At 34.8% G+C, this 27,743-nt stretch overlaps 1 protein-coding gene across 3 annotated transcripts; it reads right to left on the reverse strand.

Moving 5' to 3' along the window:
• Positions 1 to 16,895: 16,895 nt before the first annotated feature.
• Positions 16,896 to 26,099, reverse strand: LOC107817633 (carbon catabolite repressor protein 4 homolog 4-like). 3 transcript variants are annotated; one of them, XR_012706065.1, is made up of 13 exons: positions 25,912 to 26,099; positions 24,112 to 24,212; positions 23,980 to 24,020; positions 23,358 to 23,407; positions 22,575 to 22,644; positions 22,340 to 22,461; positions 21,728 to 21,855; positions 19,858 to 20,005; positions 19,596 to 19,743; positions 17,764 to 17,998; positions 17,416 to 17,583; positions 17,159 to 17,286; positions 16,896 to 17,075 (listed from the first exon to the last, which is right to left on the reverse strand). XR_012706065.1 is itself a non-coding variant. In XM_075246631.1 (11 exons), exons 1-11 carry the CDS (start codon positions 25,968 to 25,970, stop codon positions 17,552 to 17,554), a joined length of 1,134 nt encoding a protein of 377 aa, XP_075102732.1. In that variant the 5' UTR covers positions 25,971 to 26,099; the 3' UTR covers positions 17,364 to 17,551. The 3 variants fall into 3 exon arrangements, 2 of the variants coding, with proteins under 2 accessions (XP_075102732.1, XP_075102731.1); XM_075246631.1 differs by lacking the exons at positions 16,896 to 17,075; positions 17,159 to 17,286 and having other exon boundaries at positions 17,364 to 17,583; XM_075246630.1 differs by lacking the exons at positions 16,896 to 17,075; positions 17,159 to 17,286; positions 17,416 to 17,583 and having other exon boundaries at positions 17,612 to 17,998; positions 25,912 to 26,096.
• Positions 26,100 to 27,743: the final 1,644 nt, after the last annotated feature.

The following is a 27,743-nucleotide window of genomic DNA, read 5'->3' on the forward strand; positions in this document are numbered from 1 at the left end:
CCCTCTTTTACCCAGTTGCAGATGTCGCAATTGCGAAGTCATGTTCGCAATTACGAACACCGCAAATGCAAGACAATAGTCGCAAATGCGAACCCTGCCTCAGAGCCACAGAATCGCAAATGCAACAAAATGATTGCAAATGCAAAGATACCCCATCGCAAATGCGGTCAAGAACTTAACAAATGCGAAGCAGACTCAAGAGCACGATGAGTCTCAAATGCGACTCTGAGATCGCAAATGCGACCTCTGATAGTTTGCAAATGCGAACATGTTCCTCGCAACTGCGAGATTAACCAATCCAGCTCATGCTCGCAAATACATGCTATTGGTCGCAAAAGCGAGGCTCGCAATTGCAAGCCAGACCTAGCAAATGCGAGATCTACAGCAGAACACCAGCAATAGAAGTGCACCACCTATCTTCACACTCACCAAAGACATCTGAAACATGTCTGAAACTTACCCGAGCCCCTCGAGCTCCAAATCAAACATGCACACAAGTGTAATAATATCATACGAACTTGTTCGCGCAATCAAATCACCAAAATAACATCTAAATCTATAATTCAATCCTCAATAGGAATGAAATTTCAAAGGAAAACCCAAGAACACTATAATCACATCTAAGCGTCTAAATCATCTCAAATTAATTCCGAATTGCACTATATTTTGCAGACAAGTTTCAAATAGCGATATGGATCCATTCCAAATTTCAACATCAAAATCAGAACCAGTTATCTAATAAGTTAACTTATGGTCAAACTTAGTAAATTTTCAAACCTTCAAAATGCTAGTGTTCGGCAAAATGAGTCATCAATTTAGGGATCTCGAATTTTAATTTGGGGCATACGCCCAAGTCCAGAATCATGATACGGACCTACCAAAATCATCAAAACATCGATCCGAGGTAGTTTTCACAAAATGTTGACCATGGTCAACTCGAGTTATTTTTAAAAGCCAATTATCATATTTTCTTCAAATTTTCACATAAAAGCATTTCAAACTGTGACACGGACCACGCACGCAAGCTAAGAAATATCAAACGAAGGTCTCAGAACACAGAATTAAGGGCTAATACTCAAAATAATATATCAGGTCATCACAACTGGCAGCTATGGTTAGAGGTGTTTTTAACAATTGTGCAGTGCTAACCGATCCGTTACCATTTTTGTAAGTCCCTTAATCACTGCGTATATTTCTTTTTTTTATTAGCTCCATATTTAACGTACACTTTTTATAATATTTAGTATGTGGAGGAACTATTGTTGCTGATGCGTGTACGAAACATAAAACGTCCACGCCTTGTGTACTGCATGGGATAAGATCAAGGAGGCTACCAGTAAACAGGGGAAGGATTTGGACTTTTGTGAGACAGTTGATGTTCCCCAAGACTTGTGCCTTATACCCCTAATTTATATCCTCAAGGAAGCATGCCAAAACCTGGGGCTATGGAGTGGTGCAAGGCTAAGATGTTATATTGTGTGTGGCAAATTGGTAACAAGTATTTTGTGGCTATTGTTTTCCACTTGGCAGAGGGTTTGATTCGAATTTAAGATTGCAATGTCAGTTTGTATGATGATGGTAAACTAGAAGAACTTGTACGACCCCTCCCACTCATGATGCCTAGGATTTTGATGAAATTTGGCCAGTTTACAGACTTAGGCCAAGATGTGCTTACGAAGAAATGGTCCTGGGAGCGTATTAAGGATGCGCCATCCATTCTGCGAAAGTAAATTAAATGTGTCATCCATTATGTTTTACTCATTCTTCTAGTTTCTTTAATAACTAACTGTGTCTTTGATTATTGTAGTGAAATCAATGGAGCATATGTAGTGAAGGTTATTGGCTTCTTCCTAACCGAGAGGCCAATAGTCCAGCTTAATGACAAGCAGATGGAGTTGTTCATTGTAGTAGATATCTTCAAGGGAAGGATGGACCCTTCTTAGCTTTATTAGTGTAATTTATGTTAGCGTTGGTCATGGGACAATTTCATTTTGCGTAGTAGACATTGGGTCCATCAATAAACTAGCTACTTGGTAATACACTCAAAGTCGCGTCTAATAACTTCATCAAATATGATATTACATCAGTACAACATTACATAATCCAAAAGACTTCCAACAAAACAAATTTATAGTAACTAAACTATTCCTACCAACAACAAACTCATGTTCCTTCTCACTTCATAATCCAAGTTTCCATGAATCTGACAACGACGCACAAGAGCATAACCCACTTATTCAGCCTCATTTCATTCATCTTAATCATCCCTCCAACATAATCATTTACAGTAATATGCCCCCCTTTAGTTCAATCTCTCCATCATCATCACTTTCCTCGTAAACATCCATTGCTAATATATTTTCAAGTACAGACACCTTCATCTGCAGAATAATTGTTTCACGCTTAATAGTGTTCCTTTCACAGTTCAAACTACTGATAAGGTCCGCAATCCTTGGATCTAGCATATCATTGTCTCATTCCCAAAATTAGCATCTTTTACCCTTTCGAGTGAAATGGAAAAAATAATTTATCAGTAAAATTAAATCCCTAAAATTAAAAAAAAGATAAATCTGTGGAATTTATCTTACCTTAGGTTTGAAAAATTTTGAGAATCGCCTACCAGCATTCACCGGGGTTGTAGCTATGAATTGACTGGCATCCATGCCGCAGTGACAATTCTTTCTCGGCCAAAAGGATGCACTCGACCCTTGACCCATATTCCTTCAATTGTTTGAATATTGTTTTTCAGAAGTAAAATTGGGGTTGAAATGTGATCAATTTGTTTGTTGAAATAGTCGGTAGAATGGGTAATTTTAAATGGGTCAAATGGGTAAATTTCAACGGATCAAAAAACAATATAGTTAAAAATGTGATCAATTTCATTTTGAGATAGCCGATCAAATGGGTAATTTTAAATGGGTCAAATAGCTAATTTCAACGGGTCAAAAAAATATATGGTTAGGGATTGGCCACGTGGACATATTTTAATTTCCTAAACAGCACGAGCTATCTTCCATCAATCACTAGTCGCTGATAAACTTCTTTTATGGTTTATAAACCCTAAACCTTAACACTGGAGATTCAACATAAATCAATAGACTTCTTTAATGGGCGACTATCAACTTTAGGTTTTGTCCTCAACTCTTACTGCGGTCGAGGGTAAACTAATAGTCGAGAATATACTAAAATAAGAAATACACCACATTCGACCTTTATTTTTTTTATTTTATAATGTTTAAATATCTTATTAATCATCATGGAACATTTAAAGTTATTATACTTGGCGGCATATTTTATACCATTAAGAGTTGGTCATTCTAGAATATGTAACAACTCAAGAAGCAAGACATCTAAGTATAAGAGTGTTGTCTAGTGAAGTATTGTCAACAAGTAACACCTCTAAGTATGAACGTTGTATATTGAATATTAGGTTGTAATATGAACGTGTGTTGATACTAATTAATATTGTGATCGATTATAATAGGTAATTAGTCTTCAAATTGCATGCATTCCCTTAACATTATGTTATAATAATGGGCAATGGCTATATAATGAAAGTTGTTTTAACCAATTATAGGCTTAGGTTGATACTGATATAATAGATACGTTATACTAATCCATTTTATCCAATTCAAAGTTTGCAATTTGTTAAATTTAGTACAACTTTAAGTTATTCACAAAATTGTCATTTCTTGAATTAAGGTAACTAAATTAATACTTTACAGTAATGAACAACTAATAACCGAGGACCTACCCTTATGCCTGTCCAATTTATGATTGATATACTGTTCTTCATTCTTTACAATGGAATTCTATTAGCTTATATTTACAATGGATCTATAGACCACCAGTGGGGTAAACTATATATTGTATGTTATTCAACAACTCATGTCAAATTTTTAATTCATTAGCGGGAAATTCAAATATTTGGAAGACTGAAATTTATATCCCCCGAGTTGTATATTTCTATTGCAACCTCTATATTTTATTTTGGGGCTTTTTTATAATTAACTGTTCTCAAATAGGAAAAAAAACAAGGAAGAATAATAAAAAACAGGGCAAAAAATTTAAAAATAGACAAAAATTTTAAATAAATATTTTTATTATATAACTCCCTTCACAACAGCATACATTTTTCCCTATTAACTAAAGAAAAAAAATTAAACTGCATAGGGGAGAAGGATCACGGAGAGGGAAATTTTCTGGGGTAACATAGTGGTGAAAATTTGCACCAGCCCTATGAAAGAGAATCTGCAACATGCGTGCGATACGGCGAATGTTCCTCTCTTGCCTTACCTTGTCTTCTTGGATCTCTCGGATGAGCCTATCCAGTGATTCCCTGATGAAAATTGTATTCATGATTGGCCTTGGCCTCGGAGGTATTTCTCTGTTAAGTGATTGGACTGTTTGGAAGAATGAGAATAAGTTTTTTCATCAGATCTAGTGAATTTATAGGCAGGATTGACACAAAATGGTGCCTTTCCATATGACTTCTCGTAAATGACGTGATTGTTTAGAGTTTTGAGAAACGAATTGATGCTTTGAATCGGCATATTCGATGGATTTCAATTACTTAGACAAGTCCTTTTTATATTGGCTGTCAGCACTTATTAACATTAGACATTAAATTAACTACCTAAATCAGTGATTGTCAATAGACTACCTAAACCAGCGCAATAGGTCTTGGTTAAATTAAAAATATCGATGGGGTTAACAATAGATCTGTAAGGCCACGTAAAACTTTAACCTAGAACCCGGGGTTTCATGATGCCAAGGTGGACTTATATGTTGATGATTGTATAGATTCTTCGCAACGAGCTTGCTCGCCGTTGGACTTTTTAGGTTGAACAGTGCGTTGGGAAGTTGAGGAAAACCTTTGGCAGAGCAGGGCATTTCTGCATTCCACTATGCGATCGCAGAATCACTCTGCAGGCCACAGATCGGCCGCAAAGTGCAACAGAAAATGGTAAATTTTGGAGGGTCATTTTGCGGTCCAATATGTGACCGCATAATTCTTTCGTGGGCTGCACAATCCATCGCATATTCGGCATGAAGATTTCTGAAGGGGAGTTCTGCGGCGCATTATGCGACCGCAGACCTAACCCGAACAACCTAGTTTTTGACATCACTTATGCAGCCCATTTTGCGAACCGCATATCCATTCTATGATCCACTCTGCGACCGCAGAGCTGTGCTCGAAGGGTCCATTTTCTGATTTTTATAACCCAACCCTAATTCGATATATAGACGTTAAGGACCATTTGTTAAGTAAAAATCCGATTTTTTGAGAGTGAGGAAGTGCTATAAAGTGAGAGGGGGTTCCTAAACTAATTGTTCATCAATTTTTGCTCAAGGCTTGGAGAATTAACAGGAAAAACTCACTAGGTCTTCATCCTAGATGTAAGATTATACTTCCTAGCTCTCAATTGCGAGATTTAACTGAAAATAGGTAATGAGAAAAGCAATTCTTGGGTGCGGGAGTTGTTCATTATGCATGCATGTACTATCAAGATTTGTGGGAAGATTGTTGAGCGCAATTGGGTAGACTTTTGGTAGTGGGATGAAGGAATCCACCATAGGAAGATCTTGAAATCATAATGTCCACCTTGCGTTTGATAAAATGCTCAAATGAGCTGGAACCATGAACTCCTTCCTAATTTGTGTTCAATTTTGTTATATTTTCAAATAGATCGAAGTGTATAAGACTTATGAATCATTGTGATAATTTAAGGAAGCTCAAGGCACGGTATATTGGCTAAACTTCTCTCTTAGAATTGAATCCCACGATGTTCTTGTAAGTCCCGAGTTGTTCATTATAAATTGACTATTCCGAATAAGCTTTGTGTCGATAGAGATATGTTCAATATGTGTTCTGAATGCTCTTATCATATATATATATATATATAATATATATACTTGTTCAAAATGTGTTTCGGATATTTTTATCATATTATGTTATTCTTCAGGAGCGTGTTCAAAGTATGAGTTATGTATTAAAATGTTGTGACTTCAAGTTCAAGCCCAAATGAAAGTTATTCTGCCAAATTGTGTAAGAAATCTCAATGTGACTAAGACTCTCATTTGCTCACATGTGTATTAAAGTCTTAATTTGAAAATCCTTGTTGTTGATGACCCATGATGATATTTGAAAGTGAAAGAAGGGAGTATGAAATATTAAGTACGGCCAACGTGCCAAGAATGATATTGCGTTATGGACATTGATGCCAATGAAATGAATGATATGTAAAAGATTATGAAATGAGTGGTAAATCCTTTAAATACTAAATGCTTTGGGAGTATCGTTTAGCCACAGAGGAAGGGTAGGTCGAAATAACCTAACCCTGAAACTAAACGTGTCGGTGTAGAAGTGATTGAGGGGTAAATCCACGTGTTAATGTGATGAGGTTGTTTCCCCTTATATGGGATGAGATTGATGTGTTGAGATATTTTTCCTTAAATAGGATGAGATTATTGCTAGCGAGATGTGATGTGATGTCGACCCACACAGCATTGTGGTGAGACGTCTTAACCGATCGGGCCGAGATCGGATGCCATGCTGCGCACATGGTGGTATTGTGAGTGGATGTCTCGGGGTGAGACGGCTTAGCTGATCGAGTTGATATTGAACTTCGTGCTAAAAGCATAGTGGTATATCGGTACTAAAGATCTCCCAACTTAAAAAGATTGAAACTTACTTGAAATTTACCTTTCCCCTAACTTGACACTTTGATACTGTTTGAGTCTCTTATTAATTTCATGTTTCCTTCTCTGTTTACTGTTACTCATTATATTGAGAGGGTGTTTAGTTTTACATACTAGTATTATTTCATATGTACTAACGTCCCTTTTGCCGGGGGCACTGCATCTTTAATGGATACAGGTGGTTCCATAGCAGGTGGTATTAATCAATGATAGCAGCACACCCTCTCCTCAGCTGACTTGGTGAGTCCCACTTCATTTCGGGGTCATGTATCTCTTGTCCTTTGTACATAGCATTTTGAGATATAGTCGGAGCCTTGTAGTCGGCACTGTTGTAGCACTATTTTGTTTCTGTTAGAGGCTACGTAGACATAGTGTGGATTGTATCTTGTTTGAGGAAAGTTAAACTAAAATTGTTGGAGTTGTATCACATGTTCCATTTCAACTATGAACGTATAGTGTACAATTTTGGAGACTTGTTAATGACGTAACTAATGGAAATAAACCGGTGTTATTCACATGACCTCTTACTATATAATTAATGAAATTATTTTCTCTTTATTCATGGGTGAATTGGGTAGATGGCATTGTGCAGGCTTGCTCGACAGGGATATCTTGGTTGAGCGTCGGTCGCGCTCCCCAAGGTCGGGGCGTGACAAGAAGGTTGGTTAATTACATGTGGTTGAAGATAGAATAATGGGGTTGATCGTAAAACATTAGTCTATGGGATAAGTTGGTCACATGACTCCTTCTTAAAATAAGGAGGTTGATTCTAGATTATATGTCTACAATAGACAATGTGGGTGGTTGATTCTAAAACAGTAATCTATGACAGAAGATCACATGGCTCCTTAAAATTCTACAATAGACAATGCTGGTGGTTGACTATAAAATAATAGTCTATCATGTACAATGCAGCAGTTGATAGTAAAAACAACAAGTGATTACAAACAAAAAGTCTAGAATATTAAAAGAGATAATTATCTTTATTACAACACCAGTAGATAAAAGATCAAGAACACTAAAACAATACTTTTCAAGTCATTTTCTAGTTGTCAAGTTCTTTGCAAATAGAACATTTATTTTTTCCTTTTTTCCTGTTGCCAGAAGAACTAGGTTCTAAAATGCTTGGTCATCACTTAGTCTTTCTTCTACCCTTTGTAGGCTCTACATCAGGTGGAAGTATTTTTGTGGACTGAATCTCGTTAGACACCACCCATTTTTCTTCTGTAAGGATTTTGTGAATGGTTCCTTCGTATGCAGCCAAATATGTTGAAACCTTATAGAATGGAGAGGAGTGCTCGTAAATGGAGGAACCATATCCATCCCAAAGCTCAATCTCAGAGCTGTCATTGCATGTGGGCAGGGTATATTTTTTAAATCAAACTGACAACAAGAATATGTATTCAAATCCAGATCAACTACTGCATCCCTGTTGTGATCGATAATGTTAAACTAGTTATTCTATAATTGATGCACTCAAAGCGCGCCGCCGACAACCATTTTATTCGTAATCTTATTTTCAGTAGAAGGAACAAAGAGGGTCAAAACATTTTTCATTTCAGTATGCCTCTCTTCAAATTTTTCTGCAAACTTTCGAACAATATGATTGAATAGGCCAATGATCGGGAAGTCTCTTTGATCCTTAAGCATTGCGTTAAGCGATTCTGCAATGTTTGTTGTCAACACGCCATATCGGTTTCCTGGAAAGAAGGCCCTGCTCCACTTTTTGGAACCCAATTTTATTCGCGAGGTGCATATTTTCAGTAATGTGATGCATGCAAAAACCATGATGTGCGACAGTAAAAACTTCTTTGAAGCCATTCCCAATAGACAAATACCGATCAGATATAATGCATAATTCATAATTGTCATCAACAATGTGCCGCGACTGTTCAAAAAAGTAGGTTCAAGAATCATCGCACTCTTTATCGACTACATACAACGCAATTGGAAAAATGTGATTCTCTGTATCTTGTGCCACAGCATACAACAAGTAACCTCTATACTTGCTACTCAGAAATGTCCCATCAACAACAATAAACTTTCTCATATGCGCGAATCCCTTAATAAAAACTCCAACATATAAGAAAAAATATCTAAAATGCAATTTATCATCCACCTTCAAATCAACAATACTTCCTTCATTATAGGACAGCATAACATGGCGATACGCTTCCAACAAAGCATACCTCTCTTCCTGAGTACCCCTGATTATAGCCTTAGCTATTTCACCTATCTTCCAGCTCCTCCAATAAGTAAGATTTTGGTTAAAATCTTCAAAAATAGCATCCTTCAGATCTAACGGAGATGGGACTTTACCAGTAACATACTGTTCCTGTTAATATGCACCCAAAGTCTTCGACGACGTGTTAGGATGACGGCTTGATATGTGTTGTACCCCGCATGTGTGCTCGCCATGGTACTTGGTAATATAAAACCTATCAGAACTCTTGTACTTTAAAGTGCATAACTTCGACGAGCAACTCACATCTCAGCATGCAACCAAAGTTAATTTACTGCTATTCTTCTTCATATGAAATGTAAAATGGGTTTTCATAGAAGCAACCTCCAACTATTTCATTAGATCCAATTTGTTTTCGAAATATTTCCCAAGGAAAAAACATGTACCATCAGGGTGGCTGTGTTGTATAGCTAACGAGTCTATCAAGCCTTCATTTCCAGCTGCCCGATTGACAATATTTGGGAGCTCTTCCGCTCTATCTATATCTTCCGGACCGTACATGTTCATTTTATTGTCACCAAAATCATATAAGTCATGACTAAATCCACTGAAGCCATCTTTCACCATTCTTTCCTCCTCTACTTCTAAAATTAGTGGATGTGTTGGTGGTGGTGGTGTGGTGCAGCTGCGGCATTCGAACCTTGATGGGACCTTTCAACAGGAACTTCAGCCCCTTTTTCAAACTCATTTTCAGCCACAAATATCTTCGAACAAGGCCTTATACCATCAATTATAATATCAAGGAGGTACGATTGCAAATCATTGTCATTCTTAACGAAGGAAGGAGAAATGATGTCCCTCTTTGGCACAGAGCTAAGAATATATGTAATATTCAAATTTCTTGGGTAACATGTTAGTTTTCCACGTTTAATGATGACATCAACAAATTCATCAAATGTACAATTGCTAGGTATACGGATAAGTAATGTAACCTTTGTATAAGAATTCCAATTCCAACTACTTGGTGCCTCAACCCATTCACCAGAATATAGACCGCATACTAATATATAATCTTTCATCAGTCTATTGTGAACTATTGGTCTATTGTACACTAGTGATCGAGCACTATGCAGAAAATTTTTACAGAAATCCAAATTAACAATGAAGAAGAAGATGAGATGAAAACACTTATCAGATGAAGGAGTTACATAATATACCACCTAAAATGAATTATAAATCCAATGTATCGCCAAGTTCATCCCCAAATTCGACAGATCCAAAAAACTCCCAATTTTTCGATTTCTTCTCCGTAAATGATAAATCAAAAGAATTAAGCTTTAAGAGGAATAGAGAATAAGGGAGACGACCTATGTGTGTGAATGCAAGAAAAATAAGCTGCAAGTGAGGAATCAGCCATGGGAAATGGGGATTAGGATGGGACATGAAGCGGGAAAGGATGGGAATTTTTTTTTTTTAAATATGGTAATATTACATTTATATAGGTTGGGGCCAAAGTGTAATAACTGAAATTTTAGGGATAAAGACTGAACTTCTCCCTTCACTTTATAATCCCACTTAACCATTAATTAAGCATGAAGGTCAATCCTACAATAATTAAAACTTGAAGGTCACTTGGCCAATTCAATTTGAAATGAGGTCACTTCACCAACTGCTCCGACTAACTCCTGCTAATAATGTGCAAACTGCTAAGTACAGAGAATAATCAAGTTTGAATAAAGATGAAGAATTGCAATCGGTTAACGGGCAATTCAAAAAAAATAAAATTATGAGGATAGCAACGTTGAATAAATACAGAAAATCCACCGAAAAGTTCAGAATTGAGCCGTGCGTAACTGATCCATTGATTGATTTTAGGATTAATTTCAGAGACCTCCCCTCAGGTTTGGCCTCATCACAGTCATCTCCCTTGTGGTTTACGATATTACGTATACCTCCCTCATTTTAATTTTGTTGTAATAATTCTCTAAACCTATTTATTATTAATTTTTATGAATTATGATATGACTAATTGACCCTTTCTAATATACTCTTCTCTTAATTAATTTTACTAACATCTTTTTTTTTAAAACTATTTTGCAAGAGAAATCTCTTGAACCGAGAATCTCTTGCTCATGCTTAAAATGGTCCCACGGCTATGTAACGCGGGGACAAAGTTATACTAATCCATTGATTGCAGAAATAGAGGACAATAAAACCATTAAGATCGTTAGCTTGACTTTTTTTCTGGTTTCTCACCCAGTTTTCAGCATTCGCATTGGAGCCCGACTATATCCGAATTCACGTCGCGTGGGACCCCATTCGGGAGGAACCGCTCCCTAACAATGATTTTTTTCATACCCAGAGCTCGAACTCGAGGCCTCTGGTTAAGGGAAGAGCAGCTCCATCCGTTACACCACATACTTTGGTGGTAGATCGTTTGCTTAACTTAATCATGAATAAGTCATAGACTCAAAATCAGACTATCTCAAATCGTCACAATTCCTGCCAATGCATCTTCATTCTTTTAACACCAAAAAACACAAATACTTCAGATTTGCCCAAAATTCCTCCTTAGCATCATCACCCTTTGGATGTCCACTCTCATCACAGTATCCAATCCTTAATTTGGCCATATGATCCCTAATTTGCTATTTAGGGATATTCTTATAATCTCCATACACCAATGCATACTCCAATATCTATGGCAAGAGATGGTGAGCCAAAACATTTGGATACTTCAATTGGTTTTAGAAGTTTTCTTTTCGAGATCTTGGTGTTGAGAGAACTTGTGGGATAGAAACGGGTTTGGGTTAGAAAAGATGTTTGAAAAATTAATTAAAGAGAAGAGTGTATTAAAAATGGGTAAATTAGTCATATTACAATTTTTAGGAATTAATAATAAATAGGTTTAGAGAATTGTTACAACAAAATTAAAATAAGGGAGGTATGCGTAATATCGTAAACCACAAGGGAAGTGACTGTAACGAGGCCAAATCAAATCGAATCAACTTATGAACTTCAAGTTCTTCCAACTTGCTCCGAACGCGCCGAATCATATCTAAACTACTCGAAATTATACTAAATTTTGCATGCAGGTCTTAAATCACTATACGGAACTATTCCTAGGCTCGAAATCCCAAACGGACCTCGATAACACCAAAACCTACTCCAAATCAAATTTAAAGAATATTTAAACCTTCAATAAGCCAACTTCCAACTTTAGGTGTCGAAATACTTTCGGGTTATCCAAAACCCGATCCGAACACATGTCCAAGTTTAAAATCATCATACGAACTTATTGGGACCGTCAAATCCCGGTTCCGAGGTCGTTTACTAGAAATGTTGACCAAAGTCAAACTTAGCCTTTTAAAGCCAAACTAAGGAACTAAGTGTTCCGATTTCAACCTGAACCCTTCCAAATCCAGAACCAACCATCCCCGCGAGTCATAAAATAATAAAAACATATACGGAAAGTCTTATTTAGGAGAACGGAGATCTAGGAAGCGAAACGACCGGTCGGGTCGTTACACATATAGCTGAAATTTCTTTTCTACTCTTTGAATTTAAGAAGAAAGAAAAATATAAGGATGTTGTTGAAACAATGCAAGCAGAATTCAAAAAATATTTCTTTTCAATTCCTCCTATTTTACTTAATTGGTGTTGTTTTAAACCCTTCTATTAAGATGTCTAATTGTCACCAATTAATCAATGCTTTATATACTTATATGGAGATTGGACCATATATATATATATATATATATATATATATATATATATATATATATATATATATATATATATATATATATATATATATATATATATATATATATATATATATATATATATATATATATATATATATATATATATATATATATATATATATATATATATATATATATATATATATATATTTACAACAATTATATAATTATTATGCAAATATAATGGATGATGCTACTATTAATGTAGGCAATGTTAATCTCACTATGCATTGTACTACTTCTACTGCATCTGCCACTATGGATGAAGATGAAGGCTTTGATGGTTATAATATTTGATCTACATTTCCTTCCACCCAAACCAGTAGCAGGAACATTGATGAACTTCAATTCTACTTGCAAAAGCAAATAGAGCCTTGCACAAAGAAATTTTTACTGTTGAGATGGTGGCATGAGAATGAAAAGCAATTTCCATTTCTTTCCGATGTGGCTCGGGACGTGCTAAATGAGCCAATTTCAACGGTTGCATCAGAGAGTGCATTTAGTCAAGCAAGACAACAATTAGGAGACACCCGTCACTTATTGGGAAGCAATGCTTTGGAAGTTTTAGTATGTTTCAGAGATTGGATCAGATCGGAACGAAGAAATCAGGGACGTTAAGATGTTGATAAAACAAAAGACAAGAAACTTGGAGATATATTAACACATGGTAACCCATCTGAATTTAACACTCCAGAAGATGGACAAGAAGTTCATATTGATTATGAAGAACTTACTAAGGCAATGCAAAACCTTTGAAGTTCTTGATTTATACTTAATAATTAAAATTTAAATTTACTATTTTTTCTTTAATTTAGTTGTTGTAAAATGTAAACTTTAATTTGCAAGTTTGAATTAAAAAAAGAACTTGTAAATTATAAGTTAAATCTTTTTCCATCTTCATTGTATTATCTTAAATTCTTAATGAAATATTCAAATATAAGGCTTTTAAAGCCTTTGAAATTTATTCAAACACTCTGTTTATAAGATTGTTTTTATATTTTATATTTTTACTTTATCTTAATATAAATTACGATAGTTATACAAAATACATAATAACAAAAAAAACCGGCTCGGGCCCTTAGGCCCGGAACCGTTCCGATTCAAATTTTTGCCGACCAGGCACAGAACCGGTAATTGGCCCGGTACGGAGACCGGTCGGTCTCCTTTTCCAATAACCTGGCCCGGCCCCTTGACACCCATAGGGCGAACTATCTAGACCTCACTACTAATTAGTAGTTTTTTTTTTACTCCTGCAAATAGCACTTTATATTTAGAGGAAGTTCAATGCATTCAGGTTAAAAGTGAAACTGAAAATAAAACATTAACGTCGAGACTTATAATGTACTAGATTACTTTTGCCCGTGCTTACACACTGGCCCAACAATATAATTCTGTCGAAGTTCATTTATCCTCCGCTTATGAATTTATTTCTTGTTTAAATTTTTTATTTCAAATTCAACTAACAAAGCTAAGAGCTTTATATATAATGTTTTTAGAGCAATAAAAATAATCATGGGAGCAGATATATATATTTTTTTATATTATCAACTTGTTGGCATCTTAAGACAAGATCTAGAGAAGATAGGATACAAAAAAGTGAGGAAATTGACACAAACCTCTTTAAGACAGCTTATTTTATTTTATTTTTAAAATTAAATATTCTCAAAAAAAAAAAAAACTTGAATAGTATTGTGGATTTTCTTGCTCATTCTTGGTTCTGTCTCGCTTTTTTAGATAGATAATTTAATTATTATGTTGACAAAGTTTTATTTAAATTTGTTGCTCGATAAATATTAAAAGAATTTCAGCATTCTATATTTTCAAGGTTCATTCTTATTCATTCTCATTTTATTTAAGACGAGATCTAGAAAAGATAGGATACAAGAAAGTGAGGAAATTAACACAAACCTCTTTAAGACAGCCTATTTTATTTTTTAAATTAAAATTTCTAAAAATTAAAAAAAAATCTTGAATTAGTATTGTGAATTTTCTTGCTCATTCTTCGTTCTATCTCGCTTTTTTAGATAGATAATTTAATTATTATGTTAACAAAGTCTTATTTCAATTTGTTGCTCTTGCAAGGTTCATTCCTATTCATTCTCATTTTAATGGTATTTTGAAACATTATTTTTTCCCATTAACTTTGTCTTGCTTACTTGAGCGTAGCTACAAGCTATGGACGCTTAATACCTTTTTTGTGCACTTAATTTATCTTATTTATATTTATTTTGATAGAAAGATAAGCTTAGTTAATACAAATTTAACTGCCAAGTAAACGTTAATTTATTATATTTTTATTTACTTTCTCCCTTCTTTATTCTTCACATCTCATTGGCAGATTTGTTTGGAAATCTTTTCAAAAATTTGAAACAGACAAAAAGACTTTCAAATGACATCTAACTCTGCAATGAAAAAAATTAAACAAAGAATATAATCAGAAAAAAATAGTTTTTTGCAAATTATTTTTCTTCAACTTGATTAAACCAAACTACTTCGGAAATATTGTGCAGGTGTTTTAGTAAACAAAATTGTATTTGATACAATTGCTATTTAAAGAGCTTTTAAAATTGAAGTTACCAAGTTAACCATAGTAAAAGATATTACAAAATAATTTAATAAATCTTTTCCTGTAAAATGATTTGGTTCTTGAAAAAAAAAAGAATTTTTGTTGAAATAAGTTAACATCGATAACTTTATTGTGCACTAATTTTCAAGTAAATATTCAATACCAAATAATATAGTTGTAGTATATGATAGAATAAATCCTAGAGAAATATAGAAAAATCAATTACCACAATATATAATTGTAGTTTTTGATATACAAAATTAGTCCCTGAAAATTTTAATACAGTTTGATAGTGGGACAGTTTTGGAAGTAGCATGAATATATATACAAAATAATTATTTTACGTTTAAAAGTGTTTTTTATTTGCCTGATGCACCATTTTATTTAGACATAAAATTTGAACATGGTTGAAGGCTAGCAATGATTTAGAACATCTTAAATTTACTATAATGACATGAGTTAAATACAACATATTTACTACGATGTAAACTAAATAGTCACATTTGTATGGAAAAGGTTAAACTAAAAACAACTAAGAACACAACAACAAATGTTTAAAGAGCTACAATAAAGTTATGTGTAAACTGTAAAATGGAGAAATCAGCGGGATTATAGGACTTGGAACGTGTGACAAGGGAAGTTTGTGAACTTTTTAGAGCCCCTTTCGATATAAGAAATTTTTCACTTTTTTTTAATAAGCGTTTGTTCATAAAATTTTCAATTTTCACTTGAAGATGCATTTTGAAAATTTTCGAAAATTTGAAAAACTCCAAAAAGCTGTTTTTTAAAATTTTCACTCAAATCACTCACAAAACTTCAAAAACAACCCAAAATTATATTCATGTCCAAACACAATTCTAAATTTCAAAATATCATTTTCAGTTGAAAAATATTTTCCCCTATTTTGGAATTTTATAATTCTTATGTCCAAAAGCCCACTTAGTACTCTTCTTGGACGTCATTCCCTCTGACAAAATATAGCAACGTGGCCGTAAAAATTGCACGGGGCATCCTATTTGGTCGTCCCCTTTTAACTTATACCCGTTTTATTTTTCCGTTTGCATCCGTACCCTATTTTTTTGTTAAAAGCATTTTAAAAAGACTATTTTGCCCTTCAGGATTATTGACAAAAATATAGACTGCAGGACAACACTTCAGCATGTTTTTGGCATGAAATTTTAGCAAATGAACTAAATAACTTAAGCATGTTTAGTCTGAAGTTTTAGCAAATGAACTAAATAACTTCAGCATGCATTAGCAAAAACTCATTAGAAAATTACATATTGCAAGACAAAAACTTAAGCATATTTAGTCTGAAGTTTTCGTAAATGAACTAAATAACTTGAGCATGCTTAAATTGAAGTTTTAGCAAATGAACTAAATAACTTCAGCATGTTTAGTCTAAAGTTTTAGCAAATGAACTAAATAACTTCAGCATGTTTAGACTGAAGTTTTGGATAAAAATTCATTAGCATGAAGTTTTAGCTTCAATGTAAAACAACACTGAAGTTTTACACCATCTCGCATGCTAATGAATAACCCCTGGTACTGTAAAACAACGTCATCTCCAAACGTTAGCATGTTGCTACGTTTATCATGGCTTGTTTTACAGTATGCTAATGCGAATGAGGTCATCTCCAAAGTAGCATGCTAATGCTAATACTATCAGAGGTGTAATTGTCATATTATTACGAATTTTTTGTCAACTGGCTACCAAATCAATAATTTTTAAAAATAGGATACATGTTAAAAGGTTGCACAAATATAGGGTACGGCTGCAAATCCTCCAACGTGGCCACAGATTCAGTAGTCCCAGCAAAATTAAAGCAGAACGTTGGCCTTCAAAGGGTAAGAATGTCTGCACACAAAAAATGTAACAGAGTAACTACCCTAGCTAACTAACGTGGACCTAGTCAGAAAAATTCTTTCACTCATAATTACCAATATGTCCCTACTTTTCAAGCAGGCATATCAACGAACACTTCTTATATAGGAGAATTCTAGTGGTACCGTCAAAGTCTTAACACACGAGTTAAATTCTCATTTTCCCTTCTCTGTCATCGGTTCCCCTGTGTAATTAAAAAGAAATTTTATAAAAGGATAACTAATGATGAGTTCTTAAAAATAAAGTAAAAATTCGCACACGTCAGTCCTGTAAGAACGCACCAACAGTCCACAAAGCAATAAACTAAACGTACTTTGCTTCTCATTTTAGTCACTACCAAAACGTCATTCTCAACGCACTAATGAAGAGCGATTCCAGCCTTAGCACATTGAAGATAGTTGATAAGGTCCGACCCCAAGTATCAGAAAATCTAACAAATCAATTGCACGTTAAGATAACTCTTTGACCACCTCAATCTTGACTGCAAGATAAAGAGACCAGACAATCCATAAAATAATAATAAAAACAATAAATAAAGTAAAAAATAAAAAAAAATCAGTAGACGGCTACAGAGGATTATAACCACAAATCTATTGAACTATTTCAAATTCAGCACCAATTGGAAGATGATCGCTAGGATGATAATAATTTGGTAGACCACCTTGTACATCTGAGGCTTCAGGCTCTGGAAGTTCGAGGTAGCTGACTGGTTTGATATCCCCTGAAGGAGAGAATAGTATGTAATCTAGAGTTCCAGTAAATCCAGGAGTGCAGTTCGTGAAGTGTGGTTCTCCCTTAGTGCTTGCATATACACTGCACAATGAAACCGGCATATCATCTGAGCTCTCTGGCAGAGTCCCCACTAGTGAGGAACCTGAAATAAGGTACTGATATACCTGAAACAGCAAGAACCAAAACCAATTTACATGAGACACCAATTGCTTTCACTTTCGGCAAAAACAACTCAGAACAATATTTTTCATCAAAAAAATCCAGGTACACCTTGAATAATCGTCAATGAAAATAACAAATACTGAATCCAAAAGTTGAAGTGACTCTACTTGGACACCAAACATCAAAGTAAACCAAAAATGAGACTCTGCTCGAATATCAAGACGACAAGAGAAAGTAGTTCGCGTGTGTATTCCAAGTTGACATGACTACTGACTAATAGTCTAATGTAGACAAGTTAGACAAACTAGGTACCAACTTTTGAAAGTTGGATAAGTTTAGGACATCTCAATCATTTATGAAGTCTGGAGAGCCAGAAGCTAGACAAACTGTAATACGAATTCTCACATTGGTTGACAGTAGTGTTGTGAAAAGCGCTCGCTTCAGCGCTTAAAGCGCGAAGCGAGGCGGGCACATGGTCGCTTCTGTGTTGTGAAGCGTAGCAGGTGATATGAAGTGCGCTTCTGCCAAAAAAGCGAGAAGCGCGACTAAAGCAAGAGGCGACAGTAGCAAGCACTTCATTATATTAAGTGGCTGCCAACGTTAATTAAATAAAAAAACTGTCTTTTTTCAAAACATCATCTAGCAGCAGAGAAAAACAACGACCAGAGTTCCCTTTTTCAGCACTTTTCAAGTTCAATTTCATTAAGTTCAAGCCCAGGTATGTGATTTCTTTTTCCTCCTTCTCCTTCTTCTTCTTCTTCTTCTTCTTCTTCTTCTTCTTCTTCTTCTTCTTCTTCTTCTTCTTCTTTTTCATTTTCTTTCACTGTTTCAGCCTCAAAATAGCAGGGAAATGCTGCCAAATTTTTTTATTTTTCCTTCAGTTCTTTTCTCATTCTCCTCTTCTTCTTTCACTGTTTCAGTCTTAAATTGCAGCGAAATGCTGCCCAATATTTTTCTTACTTACTGCCTTCTTTTTTGTTTCAGTTCTTCTTAGTTCTTACTGCCTTTTTTTTTGTTTCAATATTTATTTTAATATTTTTTTAAAAATTCTGCTTCACTTCAAAAAAGCGAGCTCTTCGCTTCTCACTTCACGCTTTAAGCGAACAGGGGCTTGTCGACTTTCCTCGCTTCACGCTCTTTACAACACTGGTTGACAGTGGGTTGTTGTCTCCTTATACGGTTCTTGGAATCCTCATCTCATGAGTTAGTTTTTGGAGTTGACTTTGGCCCAAGATCTATTTTTCTTTACATGGTAGCAGAGCCAAACCCATCTATCATATTTTGTTTCTTAATGTTATGGTATGTTGTCCACTCTCCAGTATGTCTATGCATAAGGAGGGTGTTAGAGTGTCCCAAATTGAGTGAGGAAATTCATTGTTGTCTCCACATTGACGTTGGATAATCCTCACCTCAAGAGTTAACTTTTGAGATTGAGTTAGGCTCAAGGTCAATTTTCTTAACTGGAAAAAGAATCCCTACTAAAAAGATATGAGGAAATCAAATAAAATGAATGCAGCTTATATAGAGTAAGTCAGTGTCGTTCAATAAAAATGCGAAAGGACCAAATGTTTTCGAAAGGAAAACGGTAGACTAGCTGACCTGATCCCCAGGAGTGGAGTTGAAATCACCGGCAACAACCATAGAAGGCGAGCAATCAAATTTGTCTGATACTAGTAACTTGAATTGAGCCAAGCGTGAAAGCAAGTATCTAGCTTGTGCAAGTTTGACATCGGCCAATTCTGGATCCCTGTAGTATCATTAATATATGCTAACAGTGTATAAAGTTAAGAAATTAAAAATCCAGTTTCCACAAATCCAAGTAAACGTGCTGCAATACCAAAAGATTGGATAATGGGCATACCAGTAAATGTGAGTGTTGGAGACAATGATAAGCTGACAAGGATCCTTCAGCCTGAAGGCAGCCATAATACCCACACAGTCACGTTTTAATCTAACACGAGGATCATTTAGGTCTCCACGATCTGCTCGACTGTTTTTCAAACTGACATCTGAAATTGGAATGAGAAAGATCACAGTTACAAAGGTTATTGGATTATGAAGCTTAAAGCACCCATTCCCACCAAATTTGTGCATTGAGGAGCAACGATGAATCCGTTCCCTATCACCTCACAACACCTTATTCACCTCTCTAAAATGAGATGTGTAAAAAAAAAACCCTTTTAAGTTTCAAAATTTCAAGTCATTTGATTTTGAAAGAGCTGATTCTGTTTGACTATGAAGTTTCCTTCAGAGCCTATTCGAAAATGCACTGCTGCTTTAGGTCCAATATTCACCTCTCTAAAATGAGATGTGTAAAAAACTCCCCCTTTTAAGTTTCAAAATTTCAAGTCATTTGATTTTGAAAGAGCTGATTCTGTTTGACTATGAAGTTTCCTTCAGAGCCTATTCGAAAATGCACTGCTGCTTTAGGTCCAATATTGATTCTTCATACTGCCGAGAGTTGAAAAAATATGACGCAGGGGCACATTAGGATGGAAAAGGCTATCCATGCAACAGATACTCAGAATCTACAATTGCTAGTAACTAGATAATTTGCCGTGGCAACTAGCAAGATCCCCATGCTACACAATGCACCAGAATTTGGCCATTCCAAAAACCAAATCACACACTATTGGTGCTGGTTTCAGCCATGGATGCTTCTTTTACCATGGGCATCTTTCCTTACAAAACCCTCAAGTCAAACATAAATATGACTCTTCCGTCACAAATCGCCTGTTGCTACCAAAACTTACTTTAACGTATGATCAAACACAAAAGGTTTTAATTATTTTAACAATTAAGAAAGAAGATAAAAATGGATGCAAATGCCAATCAAGGTTTCTGAATAGGATATGAAAGCCTCACTTATATTGCTCTGATAACAAGTTACATGATACATCAGAGCTTGCTATGAAGTTTCTATTAGTTGATAGAGATTGAGTCGCTACATTAAATTAGAGGCAGACTGTTGAAGACATAATTAAATAAATAAAAGTGTGTTCTCTAACAGCTTAAGCTTTTAGATGAGATAGTCACACATTTCAACGTGGTATTAGAGCAGGCAGAGGTCCTGAGTTCGAGTCTCACCGCCACCCAATATGAAAAAGAATTTCCACATGCCTGGCTCATAAAAAAAGAATCAAGCCCGCACGCGAAGGGGCGTGTTGAAGACATAATTAAATAAATAAAAGTGTGTTCTCTCTAACAGCTTAAGCTTTTAGATGAGATGGTTACACAATTCAACACAAACAATGACAGGTCAACTTTCAAGTTCCAACGGTATTCCATTATTGAGTTTCTGAAGGTAATAAGTACTATTTCAGCTTTTCAAGAATCAAGAGACCCGGTTCCATAAATAGAAAACTTTTAATTATAATTGTACAAGAATCTTTGGATCTTATTGCAACTAGGCAATTCAAATTCTTTCCGCCTCTTTTATTATGATAAAAAGCCTTAGGCATGAAAGTTAAACATACATCAATTGTTTGAAGGCAAATAGCTATAACTGCAGTACTAAACCAGCCCACATCCACCCCCAAAAGAAAAAAGACAAAAAGAGATAGGAAGAAGAGGAATCGCTTTAATTTGCAATTTCATTAGAATGACGTTGGACAGAGATTTTATTTTAGCAGTTTACAGTGTAAAGACATGTTTTGTGACAATGTTTTACCAGAGCATGCTCCAAACGTGTAAAGACAAACACGAGGTGAGCAAAAGCAAGGGAATACCACCTTTTGACTCTAACTTTTTACTTCCACCAGCAGGTAAATTTGCCTCTTTATCCACAGAAGCAGTATCATCTTGAATTGAGGGTACAAGATCATTGTAGTCTATCTTCTCTTCAATGACCAACTCTGCACTATTAGAATAGCATAGAATTTCAGATAAAATGAGTTTTACAGAAATATTTTATTCTCCCTGAAGAAGTTATAGAAGCATATCCATCCAAACCATAAGAACTTCTGATATAGAACTTCCTCAGTCCTTAACTGATGCTACGATATAGCTTTAGCATGATACAGACTAGGGAGTAACTTAAGCTATTGGGGTGGTGGGAGTAAGAGGAAATGACGTGAAATAAAATGTAGTTATTTGCAGTATTACTCATATATTGGCTCCCTTGAAGTTTCCAGGATATAACATCAAAGCTTTATTTAAAAGAACATATACCTAATCAGCTTATTTTCTTAGCTGGAAAGCAGTGCATGATCATGTCATGGAACTGTCAAAAACAATGGTTTATAATATGACCAGCAAGTCTCCTCAAATAATGCAAATCATCTCATCGCTTAGCTTAGCATTTCTTTTAATTATAGAGGTTAAGAAAAGAGAGCTTAGATCACCAATCCTGCTTATAAAAGATCCCGCATCCGTCACGCTTCTGCCCACTTCTTTGGGCGTAGATACTTGAATAACCAACACTCTCTATATTTCTTTTATAGAAGCTATCATATTCATCCAATTCCTGGCACATAAAACAATTGATTAAAAGATAACCTAGAAGAAATTAGAAGTTGTTGGGAGAAGGAAAATGGATGAACAGATGTTGCTCAATCTTAATTATCAAACAATTAAAACCTGTAAGCAAAGGAAATCGGCCCCGAGGCTCTTGAGAACTGTCAGTATTGCCTGTGAACGGGCTTTCCACCTGACACAAGCACATAAGATATGTTGATTCAGAAATTTTTAGTAAAAGAAAGAAGTTTAAAACTTTGTCTCAACCGAAGCTTATTGAATCATTGTCAACATGACTTCAAGTTACAATGCTTTTAAAAGAAATTTTACATTAGATGTTCTTCGAATAGTAGAAGAGCAAACAAGTAAAATTGACTTAAACAACTATGTATCTTTCAATTGAGACTAGCTTAGAGAATTACTGAAATCCAATACAAGTCATATGCTCTTGACTCCAAGTCTCGAAGCCTTTCTCGGATAGTCTTGAAGGCATAGGAGAATCCAGGAGTTGAGTTATATGTGTTCAACCTTTAAGATTCTTAGAACCAAAACCATTGTATTTCTAAAATTATGGGTTCAAATTTACTATTTATTATAATTTTAGTGAATTTTTATGCATAAATTTATGCTCCGCGTCGAAAGTACTAGGTTCAAATGAACATGGTGCAGCAATGTTGCATCCGCCTCTGCTTGAAGGCTAGGAATATAATAATGTAATGCAACATGAAGCAATCAGATCGGAGTTTTAGCTATTTTTCGTAGAGGAATGCACTATAAACAAGTCAATTTGGGTCCACTCTAACATGACATCAATCACATTGGAGTTTCCATGGGAGAAGCGAAACAATATCCAATAGACTGTGAATAGGAAATGCAAAAAGGAAAACTTGGATATAGATGACGTACTTGAGACAAGGCGCTGGGGAGTGTGGAAACAGAGCACTCTTTACATATGCCTACGATTTAAAAAACGCAATAGCATGAAACATTGGCAAACAGAATCCATACAGGCCAACAGGTTAAATGACTTGAATCCGTAAGAACAACTAAAACAGACTAGCATTTCAGAATACAAGTGTCGAGGTATGAGATAATATCACTTGAATTTCGCACTATAGTTCAAAATACAAATCAAGACATACCAAGGATGTCAGTATACTTGATTAATTAACATCAAATGTGTGCATCCATCCTACCAGATATGTATGCTCTACTTAATATTATGGTCCAACCACACGCGAGCGGAGGAAGGCCTCAAATTCTTTTTGTTTGGATCAGATCACTCTCTGAGCTATGTTCACAAATTTCACAAGAATAGACTCACAAGATTAATTTGGTTGATGAATAAATACTCTGTTCACTTGGTTTTCAAAGTCAAAAGTATTTTATAGTGTATTAACCATAAGGATGCTAAATAATTTAAGAAAGCAGCACTTAACTTCCATAACTGAAATATTACCTGCGTGTACTTTATAAAAAGAATAAAAGTGAATCGCTTCAAGTAATTTGAACACGTAAGTCTGATTACCTGAGCCAAAATGTTATAGGATACAAAACTGAACCTAAAACCTGCAACAAAAGACAAAGAGTACAACACTAAATCCAGATGTATTACAAAAGCATACAAGCACGAAAAAGAAAGTTAAAATAATTTACTTACCATCTGATTTACTTACTGAAATAATTTCACTTGTTTCAACAGGAATAAATTTTGGAGACAAAGGTCCAGGTGCTGTGCTCATTTTGGTGAAACAAATTGTTCTGAAGATAGCACAAACCAAAAAAAAAAAAAAAAAAAATGAAGTCTTTAATCAATCTTAAAAGGAGATGATACATACGAACCCCCTATTTGGGCTCCGCTTACAAGTTACAACCACCCTAGAGTGCCTAGTGACATAAAGAGTGGTGTCAACTCCTGTGCAGAGCGTGGGAGCCAAAAAAAAAGGTGAAAACAGCTTATATGTGGCTTTCTCTTCCAACAACTAATTGCCACATACAATGACTATTTGTTCTAGCGGTGTAATATATTCTTCTTCTTTATTTCTCGCATTGTTTTCTTGTGTGTGTGTGTGTGTGGGGGGGGGGGGGGGGGCTTAGAATGCTGGCTGGTCTGACCGAAAAGAAATAGAATAGTGCCAAATAGCCATACCCAGAAAAAATTGATTCCTAAAAATGCACGAGTTAAACAGAAAAAGTTATTTAATTTAAAACAAAAAAAGTGTGTTTAACATTTAAAACTGTAGCTACGTTGGAAAAATGAAATTCCAGCAAGCTTGTTATAGATCTGGCAGGAAAAAATGGGTTCCAAAAAGTACGCGAGTTTAAACAGAAAATATTTATTCAAGTGTAAGAAAAATGTCACGTGTTTAAAATTTAGAACTTCGGGTACGCTGAAATAAATAGAGTTCCAACCACGCGTTCTACATATCTGGCCGAAAAAAGTGGTCTTAAAAATGCACAAGTTTAAAAAGAAAAATATTTAGTTTCAAGAAAATGCCACGTGCTTAAAAAATCAACATGGCTGGTGTGATTATCACTTCCCACCAGATTTTGGTTCAGGGTGGTAAAAGATATGAAAAAAGGTAGTTCAGACAGGTAATACAACTATACAAACACCTATAGTTTAGGTGTGTAGCTTGCAAAAGGAGCCAAGCTTAGGGGATTTAAAATGTTCAAATACTTTTGAGAAATGCAACAAGATTTTCTTTTTGTTAGTAAGAATGCACTAAAATTTATGATTCTATGCTCCATAACAATATGAACCTGCTTTGTTGTTTTTAGAACTCGCCCTACCATTTGTTTCTTTTTATCAGGGTGCCAATGGGTGGGTAGGACTAAATTTGGGCATGTCAAAATGGGTTGAGTAAATATATGGGCCATACGCAACTCACCCAAAGTTTACTAGTGCCAAAATGATTGTGTCAATTTGGATTAAAAATGCATCATAACCCAACCCGCCCAATTCATACCCGTTGAAAAAGTGTGTGAAAATGTAGGTAGATACACAGTTTTCTTATCGATCAATGTGGGCTACAATTTGGCCGGTTTAAAATGAGCTGCACCTAAATTGACCTGTCAATGAATATAGTTGGAAACCAAAATTTATTTTATATCTCGTGGATGTGAAATAATTAAGATTACTAAAGGAAGAGATATCTTTTTGTTTTCGTTCTCTTATCTTTTCATTTCCCTCCTTAACAAATAAAATGGGCATTTTATCCCTATCAGCAGAAGCTAGGAATCTAAACCTTTTGAAAGCAGAAGCAAATTATTGATGTATCCGAAACAAAATGGAGTATCATCTTTTGGTCAGTGACGCAAATCATCAAACAGGTGACACCCAATAATGTATTCAACCATTTGAGCTGTAGTTAGTTATCTTCCATTTCAATGAAACTTCACATGTAAGAACAAGGAAGAGAGATGTGTAAAAGATTCAGGGGTGACAGATATAACATACCTGTGAGATGGAGAAGATAATGGAAAACGAGGAAGCAAGAAGATTGAGCTTTTCAACATTGGTTTTGTTTTGAAGATTTTAAGATTTTTAGGAGCCGTTATGGTTTCTTATGTTTCAGTTTAGGTTTCAATGAAGCCCAAATACCGATCCATGTTTATCGGAGTCCATATCCAGTTTTAAGGGCTTTGGTCTATCGGGTTCAGAATTTCATCTCGCAGACCAATAACATTTACACAAATGTCCCCTTTTTAAGCCATTGTTTAAATTTTAGTACTGCAAACATAGCCCTTGGTATACCATTTTTGGACATTGTTAGATTCGGGTCTAATATTTACTCGTATAGTTTTCAGTTTTCTCACAAAATATTAGACAGTGATCTAAATTTGCAAATACTTATAAAATTCTAGATCGTAGTCTAACGTTTTGTCATAGGATTTTCAATTGCTAAAAAATAATCTTTAGACCGTGCTCGAAAAAATCCATCAATTGCAAGAGGAATTAAAATTCGTAAACATATGGCAAAAAATTTCACATAAGTACTACTTTCCATTCTCTCACTTCGTTTTTCGAAGAGAAGTGATAATACTACACACACATAAATATCGAAATATGTTTGTTTATCGCATTTTATATAGACCTCATTGGCCTGCTGCTCTCAATTTTAATTAGACAGAGAACAACAAAGTAGAAACTCAAGAGTTGGTTTGATGAGGGAAAGGTTCGAATTGTCATGCCAAAATCCAGTTTCTATAATTTACTTTCAAAAGGATCCTAACATACCATTTGGAAATTGAATAAACATAAGCGGAACCTCAAGGCTACCTAATAGTACAAACAAAATTTGGGTTCCGCTCTTTTACTTTGGACCTGCTTGGTTGGTATAACTTCAATTTTTCTTTCTGATTAGATCAATTATTAGTATTTCGTTTTTATACAAGTAAATTAATTTTTAGCGCTAATAAACAGATGAACTTCAAAAGATTGGTTGTTGAATCAAATTTTCTTTAAAAAGCACATCAGAAATGATTCCAACTAAACAGGTTCTGAAATCCTCCAACTTCATTTCTCCTATTTGAATCTACTCAACATTTTTGTTTTCCTTTATGTGCAGACAAACGTATATGGAAACCTAATTCAGGGGCGGCCCAATGAATTTTGTGGCCTAAAGCCAAACTTTATGAGGAGCCTTAACTTTTTTATTATTATTATTTAAAGTCTATTTTTTAAAACTTTTTTAGATGCAAAGTTATTAATAATTATTTTATAATCAATTTCTCCTAATAAGTCTTTTCCAATTGACAATATAACTAATCCATTTAACCTCTCATGAGACATTGTTGATTTTAGGTAAGATTTTATCAATTTTAATTTTGAAAAATTTCTTTCCGCTTAAGCAATGGTAACATGAGTTATTAACATTATTCTATAAGCAATATAGACATTTGAAAAAGAATCAAATCTTCTTATTTGATTGAGTATATCAAATAAATTGTTATCTTCTAATTGTACTATTTTTCTTAACACTTTTAATTCAGAAAATAAATCTAAATCATCAATATCGGATTGATTATTATGCTTTAAGGAACATTCAAGATTAAGGCAATATTTTTAAAATTTTCATCATCTAGTGATCTCAGGTTTTTATCGCTAAATAGTGAACCAAAATATTTTAATATGACTCGAATTGTTCAAATCTATTATGAAGTAAAAAATAGCCTTGTCTACTATGTATAGAAGTAATCAACTCTAAAAAACTTTTCGAGAGATTTGAGATTTCATTTTCAACATTCTCATCAAATGGTTCCTCCTATATATCACACGTTTCTTAGAAA

This window comes from Nicotiana tabacum, chromosome 23, assembly GCF_000715075.1.
Source record: "Nicotiana tabacum cultivar K326 chromosome 23, ASM71507v2, whole genome shotgun sequence".
Taxonomy (NCBI): Eukaryota; Viridiplantae; Streptophyta; class Magnoliopsida; order Solanales; family Solanaceae; genus Nicotiana; species Nicotiana tabacum.